The following is a 14,829-nucleotide window of genomic DNA, read 5'->3' on the forward strand; positions in this document are numbered from 1 at the left end:
CTGCGTGGGTTTCATCCGTGTGACTGTCTGTGAGGAGTGTCGTGTGTTCTCTCAGTGTCTGCGTGGGTTTCCTCCGGGTGACTGTCAGTGAGGAGTGTGGTGTGTTCTCCCTGTGTCTGCGTGGGTTTCATCCGTGTGACTGTCTGTGAGGAGTGTCGTGTGTTCTCTCAGTGTCTGCGTGGGTTTCCTCCGGGTGACTGTCTGTGAGGAGTGTGGTGTGTTCTCCCTGTGTCTACGTGGGTTTCCTCCGGGTGACTGTCCGTGAGGAGTGTGGTGTGTTCTCCCTGTGTCTGCGTGGGTTTCCTCCGGGTGACTGTCTGTGAGGAGTGTGGTGTGTTCTCCCTGTGTCCGCGTGGGTTTCCTCCGGGTGACTGTCCGTGAGGAGTGTGGTGTGTTCTCCCTGTGTCTGCGTGGGTTTCCTCCGGGTGACTGTCTGTGAGGAGTGTGGTGTGTTCTCCCTGTGTCCGCGTGGGTTTCATCCGGGTGCTCCTGTTTCCTCACACAGTACAAAAAAACACGCTGTTAGGTGGATTGGCGACTCAAATAGTGTCCGTAGGTGTGTGTGTGTGTGTGTTGCCCTGTGAAGGACTGGCGCCCCCTCCAGGGTGTATTCCCGCCTTACGCCCAATGATTCCAGGTAGGCTCTGGACCCACCGTGACCCTGAACTGGATAAGGGCTACAGATAATGAATGAATGAATAAATAGATTCATTGACTGTTTTTACCTTCAGTTCTAACTTTAACTTAAACCATTTCAAGTGTTGATAGCTTTCTTCTTCAGTGAATGATCGCTCTATAAAGTGTCTGGTTTTACAAATTCTCATAGATCTCTCCTCTAATTAATTTTGCTCATTTCCCACATGCTAGTTAGGTCTCCCCTAATTACACGATGCTCCTGGGTGGGTAAAACCTAACACATAATCCCTAGACGTGTGAAGTGCCACCACGTCTTTGGAAACTGTGTCTAAAACATTATAATTGCTGCTTAATGTGATTAAAAGACTTAAAGATCACTAACAGTTAATATTGTTAACTCTGTTTATAGGTGCTAGTGTTATCTGTCAGTGAGTGGTAGTGGGAGAGTGGGGGTTATCCCAGCATTCCTCTTTCTAATAGCTACAGTACAGCATAAATCAGTGTCATAATATGTACGGCATAAATGAATAATATGTTTAAAGGCTTCAAATGGTTTAAACAGCTTTCATCACCATTTTTCCATAAATGTTACTCTCTACAATGAATCATGTTGTTGACTGATCCTTGCCTCCGTCCATTTGTTTTATACATTTTTTCAAAGCTATATTTGTTTTTTTTACATCATACGTTCCTGCAAACTGTGCGCCAGCAAGCGAGCGCCACGTCTTTGCATGTGTTTGTGTATGTGTCAGCGCGTGCTGATCTGAGCTAGTGTATTCTCTCACAAGTGACACTTATTTTTTTTCCCCTTTCTCTCTCCTTCTGCTGCCCATGAAAGAGCTGAACCCTGCAGGTGAGTGCCGCCACTGACAGGAAGGACTAGAGTAGTGTTTACGCTAGTCCGAAATACGATACACCTCACACACAGACACGGAAAAAAATCCTTCTGAACTTTCATTCGCTCTCTCGCACACAGCTCCACTGTACATACACACATTCCACATGTATACAGAAACCTTTACAGACATATACAACACAGGCCATACAGAGACATAAACATACATCCATGCTTTCATTATGCACATGTGTTTACAGCCGGCGTCATACGCTCCCACTCACTGCAACTCCAGCCACTGAGACACACTCCAAACCTCAGAGCTTTGATTTTAATGAGTGATGGAAGTCATGCAGTCATTGTGAGACATTTCTATCGTGTTTATTTTAGATAACCATGCTGTTTTGTGTCATGCACTCACCTGCCAACAATAATGCACATACACTGAGTGGTACTCAGTGCTCTTGGGGTTTTCTCCACAGTTGGCAGTTTGGGGGAGGTCATGGTAGTGATGTGTAGGCCAGTGCATGGCTTCCTGTTGATATGTGGACACAGAGGAAGGAAGATCTCCTCTAAACTTCCTAAAGTGATGGCTTGGCCAAAAATCTAATTTCCCTCTTACACAAAATGTAGTCCATCAGCTAAGAAGCATGTATTACACTGAAGCTAATGTAATGTGGCTAATGTAACTATGCAGCTAAAGTAATGGACTGGGCATTTCTGCGTCTGGTTTTATAGATGGCATAAATCATAGACTGTAAACTTCCAATATTTTTTAGCTGGCATTATTCTTCGAGTCCCGATCCAAATATAAAGCATTCGTCTTTTGTAGGTTTTTGTCCAGTAAAAGTGAACCAAGAATGATGTTATCAGCAGCAGTGCAAACTGACTCCATCTTGGTTTTATTATTTTTTAAATGTTTAATATTGACTTTCTTTGTTGAAACTAGTATTTCCAAATGTGAATCTAACTGAGCAGTTATTATTCATTCATTCATTCATTCTCTGTAACCCTTATCCAGTTCAGGGTCGCGGTGGGTCCAGAGCCTACCTGGAATCATTGGGCGCAAGGCGGGAATACACCCTGGAGGGGGCGCCAGTCCTTCACAGGGCAACACAGACACAGACACACACATTCACTCACACACTCACACCTACGGACAATTTTCAGTCGCCAATCCACCTATCAACGTATGTTTTTGGACTGTGGGAGGAAACCGGAGCCCCCGGAGGAAACCTATGCGGACATGGGGAGAACACACCAACTCCTCACAGAGCAGTTATTATACCTAGCTGAAATCAGATTGTTCCTAAAGCATGCCTTTTGGGCAGGCAGATATTATAGTTGTTTAAAATAACTTTGTTACATTGTATGCGTCCCACGTCAGACAAAATGAGTTAATATCTCAGGGTAAAACACTCTCATGCCTGACAGTGTCAGACATTAGGGAAAAGGGTTCCGAGACAATCATCAAGTTAAAATGACAGGTGGCACATGCCAAAACCTTGGATGGTAAATTTGTGTTAAGAGTTTGTTTTTTTCTTACTGTTTTAAGGCCAAATTAAATTAATCAGTAGTGTTGATTTCCTCATGGTTACACACATATTAGGATTTGAATTCAGGCACAGACCTAACCTCTTGGATAATAAACTATTTTAGGAGTAAGATGGAACATCAGATCTTTGGCCAAATGCACATCTGTCTTGGTCCGTATACATAAACGTCCAGTAGCTGCTTTTTCCTGTAGGGGGCTGTAGTGACTGCAGTACACGGATGATTCTGTGGCAGGTAGATGGCCACCCACTGCACAAATCGGATTTAATAATTGCCCCATCTCTTTGTAGCGACCATAACTGTTTGTCTTCCTGGATGTTCTGAGTGCAGCTGCTCCAGACTTTTCAAGGGAAAACAGTATTTTTCCCTCGGCGTGTCCACTGTGAGTTGTCAGCTCTGTTTTAGCTGTACATGTGGATCTTTTTTTTCATTCTAGCTTTTACAGCACACAATTAAACATGTTCATTTTATTGAGCTGCTGTAATTGTAGTTTGTGTACAGAAATCTTTGAAGTGTGCCGATTCTTTCAGAGGTTTATAGGAAGAGGCCATCCCAGCCTATAGGTTCTGACCTGAGATCAGTCCAGGCAGTGATAAGTGATAAGGCATTGCTCCAGATAAGTTCCCCATGGGAAGACAGACCAGAAGGTGAGGTAAAGTATGAGTCACTTTCTCCAGTTCTCCAAAGCCTGGGGTTTCGCCAGAACAGCCGGCAGATCAGTGAGGGAAGAAAGCCCACCATGTGGCTTTCAGCTAGCATCCCACCATTCCGGCTGCTCTCAGGTCAGTTCAGACGGATTGGGCGGCCCCTCACACCCTCAGGGGGTTTCGTTCCTGCGTTGTTATCTTAGCGAAAGTGACATGAGTTGAGCCCGGCGGCCAGCAGCTCCGGTTACCTGGCCAGACATAACAGGAAAGGATTAGAGTAGCTCTAGCTGGAGTAGCAGCTATCCGTCTACTCCCTGCACAGCTCAGGACCAGGCCTGGGTTTACTCCAGCCAGAGCTTTCTCAAAGCTTTCTCACTGAGCCGAGAATCAGCCCAAAGCGGTTGCCACGTTCAACTGGTAATCTGGGCTGGAGGTCTCTCAGCAACCTCTAATTGGTCAGAGGCTGAGCCGTTATTGAAGGGCGGAGATGTGGGATGTTTGTTGTCTTTTTCTATAACGTGCTATTTGATGAGTCCGGGTAGGTCTGCGAGAGAGGAGAGGAAGTACAGCTCTGTCGGAGCGGATGGAAAGCTTTACATTTGAGGGATGTTTGAGGGTTGAAGGTGATGCTTTCATCTTCTGAGCTCTCATTTCTTCCTTCCACTTGCGTCAGTGTGTGGAGATGTTTTGTGCTTCATGCATCACAGGAGTTCAGAAAAAAAAATCAACTTTGTTCTATTTTTTCCTCGTCCCAAATGTGATAATAATGTAGTCAGTCAGATTAGATATGTTTAAATTCTTCAAATTTACACTGGAATTTCAAGGCTAATGCAATACAACACTGAGAGCACAGTTCATTTAAATGATTTTGAATCTGAGAGAGTCTGAGAGAACATATTTGGCTCACTGTTTGTGTTTGTATGATGGTCTTCTCTTTCCCTCATCACTGCCCACAATGGTAGCAGCTGTGTCGGTTGATGTGACAGATCTGGGCAGTTTGCGTTCTCCTCCAGTGCACTGGACTGTTCAGTGTTGTTGCATCAAGTGGGGGGCTAGCCTTGGGTCTCAGAGGAAGCACATGTTCACTTCCACCCTCCTTTTATGCCCTGTGTGATTATGGACGAGTCAGTAAAAGGGTGGAATTGGAGGTGACTAATAATTGAGTAGATTATTTGGGGATTATTTAAAAATAAATAATAATAATTAGGCACAAATTAGTGATGTCAATTTTTTTTTTTTTTTTTTTAGCCAACCCTTAATGATACACGGGCAGAAAGTTTATTTGAGTTCATTTCAGAAAACTCTGTGTGCTTTGAGTCAGCTTTTGTGACTCCAGAGCCGAACTAAAAAAGCAAACATTTACATTTTCAGTGAAGGCAGAATAAAATAAACATTTTAACACTTCACTTCATCAGCTTTTTTTTGTTCTCTTTGCCAGGAGTTCCGCGAGTGGCTCAGTGCAAGTTTGTGCTGCCTCTGCATCTGGTGTGCTGCCCTACCTCAGCCTCCAAAAACGGCAAGTACAAGATCACTGTGGACACCAACAAACCTCCGGTCAACCTCAATGAGATCTTCCCAGGTACCAGCACTGCTTCCCAACAATCACAACCTCACTCACCTCACTACCTTAGTAACTCACATAAGGTGAACGTGAACTTTACTGTCATTACCCAACACACATGAAAGTAAAAGTGAAAGTAAACACACACGTACAAACATTCGTGCACTAGCAGCAGTGAACACAGACATCCCCAGAGTGATGAGGAGCTGTTGCGTTCTGTGCCTTGCTCAAGGGCAAATCTGCCATGGATGTTGATGGAGGAGAAACATTGCTCCTTAACTCCTCTGCCCCCAATTTGTCCTATTAGTCGAAGTGATTGAACGGCCAAGTTTCAGCTCTTTCCTCACCCGGAGGAAACCCACGCAGACACAGGGAGAACACACCACACTCCTCACAGACAGTCACCCGGAGGAAACTCACGCAGACACAGGGAGAACACACCACACTCCTCACAGACAGTCACCCGGAGGAAACCCACACGGACACAGGGAGAACACACCACACTCCTCACAGACAGTCACCCGGAGGAAACCCACGCAGACACAGGGAGAACACACCACACTCCTCACAGACAGTCACCCGGAGGAAACCCACGCAGACACAGGGAGAACACACCACACTCCTCACAGACAGTCACCCGGAGGAAACCCACGCAGACACAGGGAGAACACACCACACTCCTCACAGACAGTCACCCGGAGGAAACCCACGCAGACACAGGGAGAACACACCACACTCCTCACAGACAGTCACCCGGAGGAAACCCACGCAGACACAGGGAGAACACACCACACTCCTCACAGACAGTCACCCGGAGGAAACCCACGAGGACACAGGGAGAACACACCACACTCCTCACAGACAGTCACCCGGAGGAAACCCACGCAGACACAGGGAGAACACACCACACTCCTCACAGACAGTCACCCAGAGGAAACCCACGCGGACACAGGGAGAACACACCACACTCCTCACAGACAGGACACAGGGAGAACACACCACAGCTCTTAAGCCCGCTTCTCTAACAATTACATCAGGTTTGTCGCAGGGGCTACTCATACACCCAGAAAACCTTCCACCTACTCGCTGATGCTTTGAGGCGCAATTGTTGTGGACACATTTATTCACTTGTCCACACAATCTGTATAATCACCAAAGAAACATGCTGCACATGAGTCTAAGATCAATACGCCCAATGCCAAGAGTTAGCTAGAGGAATATGAACCATCCCAACACTGGGCTGTGAAGCAGTGGACTTGTTAATATAAAATGTTAATTTCTCTGTTAAAACTGTTAAAACTATTTAGAACTCCCTTTTTAAAATGTTTATTTCATGTATTGCATAGAGCATTGTTCATTGAGGTCTGTCATTTATTTTGGTGTGAAACCTTTTTTTGGTGACTACATTTCGAATGAGGGTACATTGTTCCTGCTACTCCTTTAAGCTGGATATGTGTGTGGAGAGTGGAGGACTGAGGCGTGTGTTTAGTGTTGCAGTGGCAGGCAAGTAGCGTCTGTCGTCAGAGCTGGAGCAGCGGCTCTGTGGGAGGAAACGGCTTCAGTTTTGACATCCACACGGTCACAGCCAAGTGGCCATGAAATCTAAACAACCTTCTGGGCCACATCCTCCACGGAAACTCCACACTGACACACAGAGGGCGTAATGCCACCGCCTGGAGCGGTGCTCACTCGCCCAATATACAAGCTAAAGAGCATTGTTTATTGACTGTATATACAATGTTTAGAAATGCTGAATAGATGCCCACAGAGTTTTTTATTGACAGTGGCTGTTGTAGACTAGACTGTCTATGAATTACTGTGTAAAAGCTTGAGCACATTTTTTAAAACAATTAGGATAGTAAGGGTGTTTTTGAAGTTAAAAATGCCAAATAAATGAAAACAAACTCTACAGTAAATAGGAATAAGGACTGTTGTTTTTAAAATGGTGAGTATTTTGTGAGCTAGTTGGGTTCCTTTGAAAATGATGACCACTGTCACGTGTATAAAATTAAAATGTATTGTATCAATCCCTTTATATTAATATTAGTGTTTTAAAAGTAAACACCTACTTTGAGTATGTATTTATAAACCCTGGAGATTTTTAATCACTGTTCACTCTATTAGACACACCAAGCTTGTTGGTTCACCTTGTAGATGTAAAGTCGGAGACAGCAACTCATCTGATTGTGTCACAGCAGTGACACTGTGGGCTTTAAAAACTCTAGCAGCACTGCTGTGTCTGATCCACTCCTATCAGCACAATGCTCACTGACAATCAGTTTCAGTGCAGCACAGAGTCCTGAACATAGAAGGGACTAACAAAGTAACATTTACTACAGTGTGTAATTATAGAATTGGCATAGTGTCCATTCAGTGAGTGTAGAAACAAGACGGTAGGCTAAGTAATGAAAGTCATGTGATCAATTATGCCTTAAATGATGTTACATTGTGATGTCATCACAGATAGAACTGCTTTTGTTTATTGTGACAAAATGACATAAGTCTTATCTATTAAACTGAACAAGACTGAAATGACTAGGCACTTAAAGCTTTTCTTTTATCCACAAATATGTAAATTCAGTGTAAAATAAAAGTTCAAACAAACATGAATATTCTGCAAATTTTCCCAGTGCTAAACTCTACCTCAGCACTCTGTAAACCCATCTTTCATGCGTCCTTGTTGACAGGAGGCCATTGCTGTCGTCTTCCCCTCGTTATCAGCTGCCTATGACAGGTTATCGGTTTTTGTGGTGAGGGGGTATTGAAGGGGGTTTTGTAGAGGGTGGTGGGCCGGCAGACTTCAGGCCATGTGGACTTTTTTTTTTTTTTTTTTGAGATAAAAGCAGCGGCCGAGCATCGGAGGGGGCAGGAAGATAAGAAGCACCACCATTGTGCTCGGTTCACCTTGGCTGGCGTCCTGTGGCGAGATAAGGGTCTCTATCTCTGTCTGACATCCTCCTGCCACACAGCGGGACGTCCTGAGAACCCAGCGCTACAGACGCCCGTCTACCTGCCGCTCTCTAACTTTGTGTCTGTGTGTCTGAGAAAGAGAAAGAGGAATGTTATATTTATACTGTCCCCTCTAAGCTGAGTAATCAGTTGTCGCATTCTTTCTGCTTGAACCCTTAAATTATACGGCCAGTGGTTATGGGCACATGCTCGTCCGACATTTCTTTCTGCAATGAAGGGTATTAATAGGTATTTTGTCTCCGTGTTTGCCTTCAGATTTCTGGGAAGCTGTAGAGTATTTGTTGAAAGTTTTCTCTGAAGATCTGATGACATTCAGACATTTTTGTTCAGTTTTGGGTCACTCAGCAGTTCAACCAGGAAGTATTAGACAAGGTCCAGCGCTCCAGAGAACATAGTTCCACTTAGGGCTGGACAATAATTCAATATCAATATATATCGCAATATAAAATGATACGATTTTTATACACATTATCAATATTTCAATATACACTGTTTACAGCATCTATCACTGACTGACGGTCATTACAGGGAGCTGCTGGCATCAGTTCAGTTCTTGTTTTCATTCATATCGATATCGGAATTATATCGCATCAACCAAAATTAAAAAATATATTGTGATATAAATGTTGGCCATATCGTCCAGCCCTAGTTCCACTGCTCCAGAGTCTAATGCAATTGAGCATAATATATGTGTCTAGCTTATGTTTTGCTGTGAACTTGGTGAAATGTCCACTAAGGAATGACTTACTATCCTTAGTAGTATATTTTTTATGTCGTCTGTCATTCAGTAATGAGTAATAAGTAAATCAAATCAAATCAAATCAAATTTATTTATATAGCGCTTTTCACAACTGATGTTGTCACAAAGCAGCTTCACAGAATTCCAGTAAGACAAGATTTGACATGAAATGTAAAGACAAATGTAAAACCCTCAAGTGAGCAAGCCAGGGGCGACAGTGGCAAGGAAAAACTCCCCCAGCTGAGGAAGAAACCTTGGGAGGAACCAAGGCTCACAAGGGGTGACCCATCCTCCTCTGGTCAATCTACTGGTGATGATAGTTAGTAGTCCATGAGAACTTCAGTGTAGGGACAGCTTCAAGGCACTTGGTGGTTGCTGGAGCGTGGGCAGCTGGTCTGAAGCGTGGAGGAGGATCTCGACAGTCATCCATCAGTGTCCAGACAGACAGGTGGGCAGTCGTTTACTCGGAAAGATGTAAAGGGATGGAATTAGTTTTGAACTGTTTTGTGTTTGTAAAGTAGAAAATATGAAAATTTCCAGAGTGTGGCTAATGACTCCGGCAGATCTGACTATGACAGCATTAACTAAAAGGAGAGAACCAGGAGGACACACAGACACGGGAGCATCCTGAAACACTGGCATCCCTCCGCTCCACCGTCAACAAACCTGAGTGATCGCGAGAAACGGCGGGACGACAGCACCAGCATCTCAGTTTACTATAATTCCCTGTGTCCATGGACCCCCCGGATCTGCCGCCTTTATCTATGGGGGAGCATTAGCTACCAAATGATAAACTAAACAAATGAGTTTTTAGCCTACATTTGAAGATTGCGACTGTGTCTGAGTCCCGAACATTTTCTGGAAGATCATTCCAGAGTTGGGGGGCTTTATAAGAAAAGGCTCTTCCCCCAGCTGAGGCCTTCTGAATTCTGGGAACATTTAAAAATCCAGTATTCTGTGATCTGAGTGAACGTGGGGGCTCATAATAGGAAATTGTATCTTGAAGATATTCAGGAGCAAGCCCATGTAGAGCTTTATATGTTAATAACAAAATTTTGTAGTCAATGCGGAATTTAACAGGCAGCCAATGAAGTGATGATAAAACTGGGCTGATATGTTCAAATTTTCTAGTTTTAGTGAGGACCCTAGCTGCAGCATTTTGAACTAGTTGAAGTTTTCTTAAATTGCTGCTGGTGCATCCTGACAGTAGTGCGTTACAGTAGTCAAGCCTTGAAGTAATAAAGGCATGTACTAATGTTTCTGCGTCCTGGAGGGATAAGGCATTTCTAATCTTAGCAATATTGCGAAGATGTAAAAAAGCTGTCCTAGTGATACTACCTATGTGTTGATCAAATGATAAATCCGGGTCAATTATGACACCAAGATTTTTTGCTGCTGAACCAGGTTTAACTGGAAAGTTAGCTAGATTTAAAATTAAGTCTGATAATTTATTTCTTGTCACTTTTGGACCCAAAAGCAGGACCTCTGTTTTGTTGCTGTTTAGGAGGAGGAAATTACGCAACATCCAGCCTTTCACGTCTTTTACACAGTCCTCTATTTTCTTTAATCTGTGTTTGTCATCGGGCTTGGCTGAAATATACAATTGTGTGTCGTCTGCGTAACAGTGAAAGTTAATGTCATGGTTTCTTATAACTGTGCCTAGCGGTAACATGTATAATGTAAATAATAATGGTCCTAAAATAGAGCCTTGTGGAATTCCAAATCTTACTTTAGAATAATTTGAATTTAGATTGTTTACTTTTACGAATTGATAACGTTCCGTTAAGTAAGATTTAAACCATAATAGGGCTGTCCCTGTGATTCCAACCATGTTTTCTAACCTTTCTATGAGAATATTGTGGTCTATTGTATCGAAGGCTGCGCTTAGGTCAAGAAGCACCAACAGGGATACGTGGCCTTGATCAGAGGCAAGAAGAAGATCATTTGTTATCTTGACTAGAGCTGTCTCTGTACTATGATGTTGCCTGAATCCAGATTGGAATTTTTCATATATATGATTCTTATGTAGATATGAACTAAGTTGTTGGGCCACAGCTTTTTCTAAGATCTTAGACAGAAATGGCAAATTAGAAATAGGCCTGTAATTAGACAGTGTACTAGCATCAAGATTTGGTTTCTTGATCATAGGTTTAATAACTGCTAGTTTAAAAGCTTTGGGTACATGGCCCAGACTAAGCGATGAGTTTACTATAGTTAAAAGAGGATCAATAATAGCTGGTAGTACTTCTTTGAGCAACTTTGTGGGAATTGCATCAAGTGTGCAAGTTGTACAGTTTGCGGAGGTGATAATCTTCTCTAGTTCTAATTGTGGGAGTGGGCAAAAGGTTTCAAGTCTTTCTTTTACAGTTATATTATGTTTTATTTCATTCACATCAGGTGGCAGCCAGGATGGATTTGATCCTGTGGCTAGAGTTTGTTGTCTAATATTCTCAATTTTATTATTAAAAAAGTCCATAAAATCTTTACTGGTGAGAGTTGCTGGAATTAGTTGTTCAGAACCTGCTTGATTTTTTGTAATTCTAGAAAACACACTAAACAGTGCTCTCGGATTATTTTTATTATGGGAGATCAGCGAGGCCAGATATGCTGAGCGAGCTTTAGTGAGGGCATTTCTATACTCTATAAGGCTGTCCTTCCAGGCAGAATGGAACACTTCAAGCTTGGTTGATCGCCATTTCCGCTCTAGTTTTCGTAATGTTTGTTTTAAAGTACGGGTCTTATCGTTATACCATGGTGCGAGCTTTTTCTGTCTTATACTTTTATGTTTAAGTGGTGCTACCTTTTCTAAAGTAGATCGACAGGTATTTTCTAGGTAATCAGTTAGTACATCTAGGTCCATTTGGTCTGATGGAGTTGGAACTGGGGTCGATAGTTCTGGTAGGTTTTCTATAAATTGTAGGGCGGTAGATGGTTTTATTATACGCCTTGTAGAATAGCGAGGGTTCTTACATATATTATGGATAAAACGTAGCTCATATGAAATTAAGTAATGATCGGAGATTGCTGAGGATTGCGGTAAGATATTAATTTTGTCAATGTTAAGACCTAGTGTCAGAACTAAGTCTAAAGTGTGGCTGCAGTAGTGTGTAGGCCCTGTTACATTTTGAGTAATACCAATAGAGTCTAAGATTGAGGTAAATGCCTTTTTTAGTGGGTCACTTTCCTTCTCAAAATGGATATTGAAATCTCCTACAATTATAACTTTATGATTGCACACCGCTAGGTTTGTAGCAAAATCGCTGAATTCTTTCAGAAATTCTAAGTAAGGCCCTGGTGGTCTGTAAATGTTGCATAATAAAAATGCGTCCTTTTTTGTGACCGGATTTGTAATAATAGTGGAGAGAACCTCAAAAGAAGAGAAGGTGTCACATTGTTTAAGACTAATTTCTAGGGTATTTTGGTAAATTACACATACTCCACCTCCTTTGCCTGATATTCTTGGGCTATGTGCATAATTATAGCCTAGGGGGGTGGCTTCATTTAGTGCTAAATATTCATTTGGTTTAACCCACGTTTCCGTGAGACAGAAAACATTGAATTTATGATCACTTATAATATCATTTACGATGAGTGCTTTTGAGTTTAGTGATCTTATGTTGAGTAACCCAAATTTTAGTTCTGAGGTGTTGCTGCTAGGTGTTGTGTATGATTTAATATTGATTAGGTTGCTGAAACAGGCTGATTTTGTTTTTCTACTTTTACATTTAGTTCGGGGGAAAGACACAGTCTCAATACAGTTGAACCTGGGTGACGTCTCAAGACAGTTCGCAGACGGTCGGTTTAGCCTGTCTGTCTGCGGCCTGGTCCCGGCTCTGGATTGTCAGCAGCTATCTACACTACTCTGCTGACTAACTAAAAGACTATGTGCTATACTGCAAGAAAGTAAGGCAGCACCCTCCCGCGTGGGGTGGATACCATCCCTACCTATAAGACCAGGCTTGCCCTCAAAACGTAACCAATTGTCTATAAAGCCCACTTGATTTTCGGAACACCACTTGGACATCCAGCAGTTTAACGCCCAAAGTCTGCTGTAAGCTTCGTCGCCACGCCGCATTGGTATGGGACCAGAGCAGATTACGGCATCGGGCATCGTCTGGGCCAGTTTAATCACCTCTGTAATATTACCCTTAGTTACCTCAGACTGCTGCAGACGAATATCATTGGCCCCTACATGAATGACTACCCTCGAATATCTCCTATTAGCTAACAGTCTAAGGTTGCCACTAATAACCGGCGCTCTGGCTCCCGATAAACAGCTAACTGTTACTGCCGGCGCCCCTAAAGGAGTAGCTAGTTTCACGTGCCGAACAATAGAGTCTCCTATAACCAGAGCACTCTTAACAGGCTCCTCAGCGGGTGCTTCGCTGAGCAGGGCAAACCTGTTTGACACGCGAATCGGAGGAGCGTGGTGTCCCGGTGGGCTAGCTTTGGCCTCAGCGTTAGCATCAGCCTTAGCTTTCCGGCTATGACGCCGAGACGTCACCCATTCACCCCGCTGTGAGGGCTCTAACGCCGGAGTCGTGGGGGTGCTAACTCTCCCTAAGGCACCCGGAGTTGCTAACACTGAATCTCGCTGTTTATCCCTCAACAATAATAAGCTCCGGATGCGCACTTCTAGCTGGTCCACTTTATCCACCAGAGAGCTAACTAGCTGACACTTACTACAAATACAACCACTATATTTATCGCTAGAGGTGGAAAAGGGCGTTAAACTAAACATGCCACACTCTGAGCAGGCAAAACAGCCAGTAGTAGCCATGGAATTGCAGGTACTTACCGCTTTTAGTGAATTTTAGTAACTTACACCAAGAACGTTACTCCAGGGTCCGGTGGCAGTTTTAGTGCCTCTGTAATGAATATTCCTGCGGAGACAATCTAAAAGATAGATCTATGGATGGTTAGTAGGTTATAAAAACAGATATAAATATAGAAATAACAATGGAAACGAGTAAACAGGAAAACCCGAGCGATCAAAACAGCTTCCAAACGGGTACAGAAACATAAAGATAATATATTTGTTAAATTAAAATATTTTGTATCCCCTCTGTTCTCTCTTTAATTAATTTTTTTTTCTTTCCTGTAAAAGAGTTTGTGACTAAGGCTGAGGATAAGGAGGGTAATGCCCTGGCCTTCCAGTTTATAGCTGGCTCCAGAGTCACTGTCCTGGCCTCCAAAACGTCCCGTGAGTGATTATACACACACACACACACGTACACACGTACATCCATCAGGAGAGTGTGTTCTGTGATCTGCTCTACATTGTCAGGAGCTAATTACAGGTGTTGTAGAGAGGATGATAGCACTGCTTTGTGTGTGTGTGTGTTTGTCCGGCCTCCTGCAGAGCGTTACAGGATCCAGAGTGAGAGCTTTGAGGATATCTGGCTGGTTGCCAAGGAACTGGTGCAGCGTTTTGACCGGCACTTTGCCAGACTCGGCGTCAAAGATTTCCGCAACAGTTTCTCCGGTCCTATCCCCCTGGCAGAGTACTTTGAGATTGTGGACCACCACTTCGAGGTGAGCAGTTTTCCTCACTCTCACCTACAGAAACGCTAGAGGTCAAACACATGGGAACGCTGATATTTTAGCAAAGATTCATTGATAGCTTCAAGAAGTCTAGCCTCAACAGCATTTTACAGGCTTTGAATAATCTTTATAATAATTATATACTTAAATATTTCTTAAAACCACATGTAATATTTGCATGCAATTGTTTGCAAGTATGCATATTAAAAATAAAACAGTATATAGCAGTGACCGCGGCAATGTATTAAGCCAAGCACTATATATGTACAATCCTTCATAGGGCAACATACACACACAAATTCACTCACACACTCACACCTACGGACACATTTGAGTCGCCAAT

At 43.2% G+C, this 14,829-nt stretch overlaps 1 protein-coding gene across 2 annotated transcripts in view; it reads left to right on the forward strand.

Annotated features, from left to right (window-relative positions):
- The window catches only part of bbs9 (Bardet-Biedl syndrome 9), a 155,454-nt gene that overhangs the window by 41,781 nt on the left and 98,844 nt on the right, over nucleotides 1–14,829 (forward strand). The window contains exons 15-18 of one of the 2 annotated variants that reach the window (XM_066652116.1): nucleotides 1,475–1,489; nucleotides 5,111–5,251; nucleotides 14,050–14,145; nucleotides 14,305–14,477. In XM_066652116.1, the coding sequence (XP_066508213.1) occupies nucleotides 1,475–1,489; nucleotides 5,111–5,251; nucleotides 14,050–14,145; nucleotides 14,305–14,477 (425 nt within the window). The remainder of the gene's footprint in view (nucleotides 1–1,474; nucleotides 1,490–5,110; nucleotides 5,252–14,049; nucleotides 14,146–14,304; nucleotides 14,478–14,829) is intronic. The other variant, XM_066652114.1, reaches the window with a different exon arrangement.

The sequence above is a fragment of the Hoplias malabaricus genome, chromosome X1, assembly GCF_029633855.1.
Source record: "Hoplias malabaricus isolate fHopMal1 chromosome X1, fHopMal1.hap1, whole genome shotgun sequence".
NCBI classification, from domain to species: domain Eukaryota; kingdom Metazoa; phylum Chordata; class Actinopteri; order Characiformes; family Erythrinidae; genus Hoplias; species Hoplias malabaricus.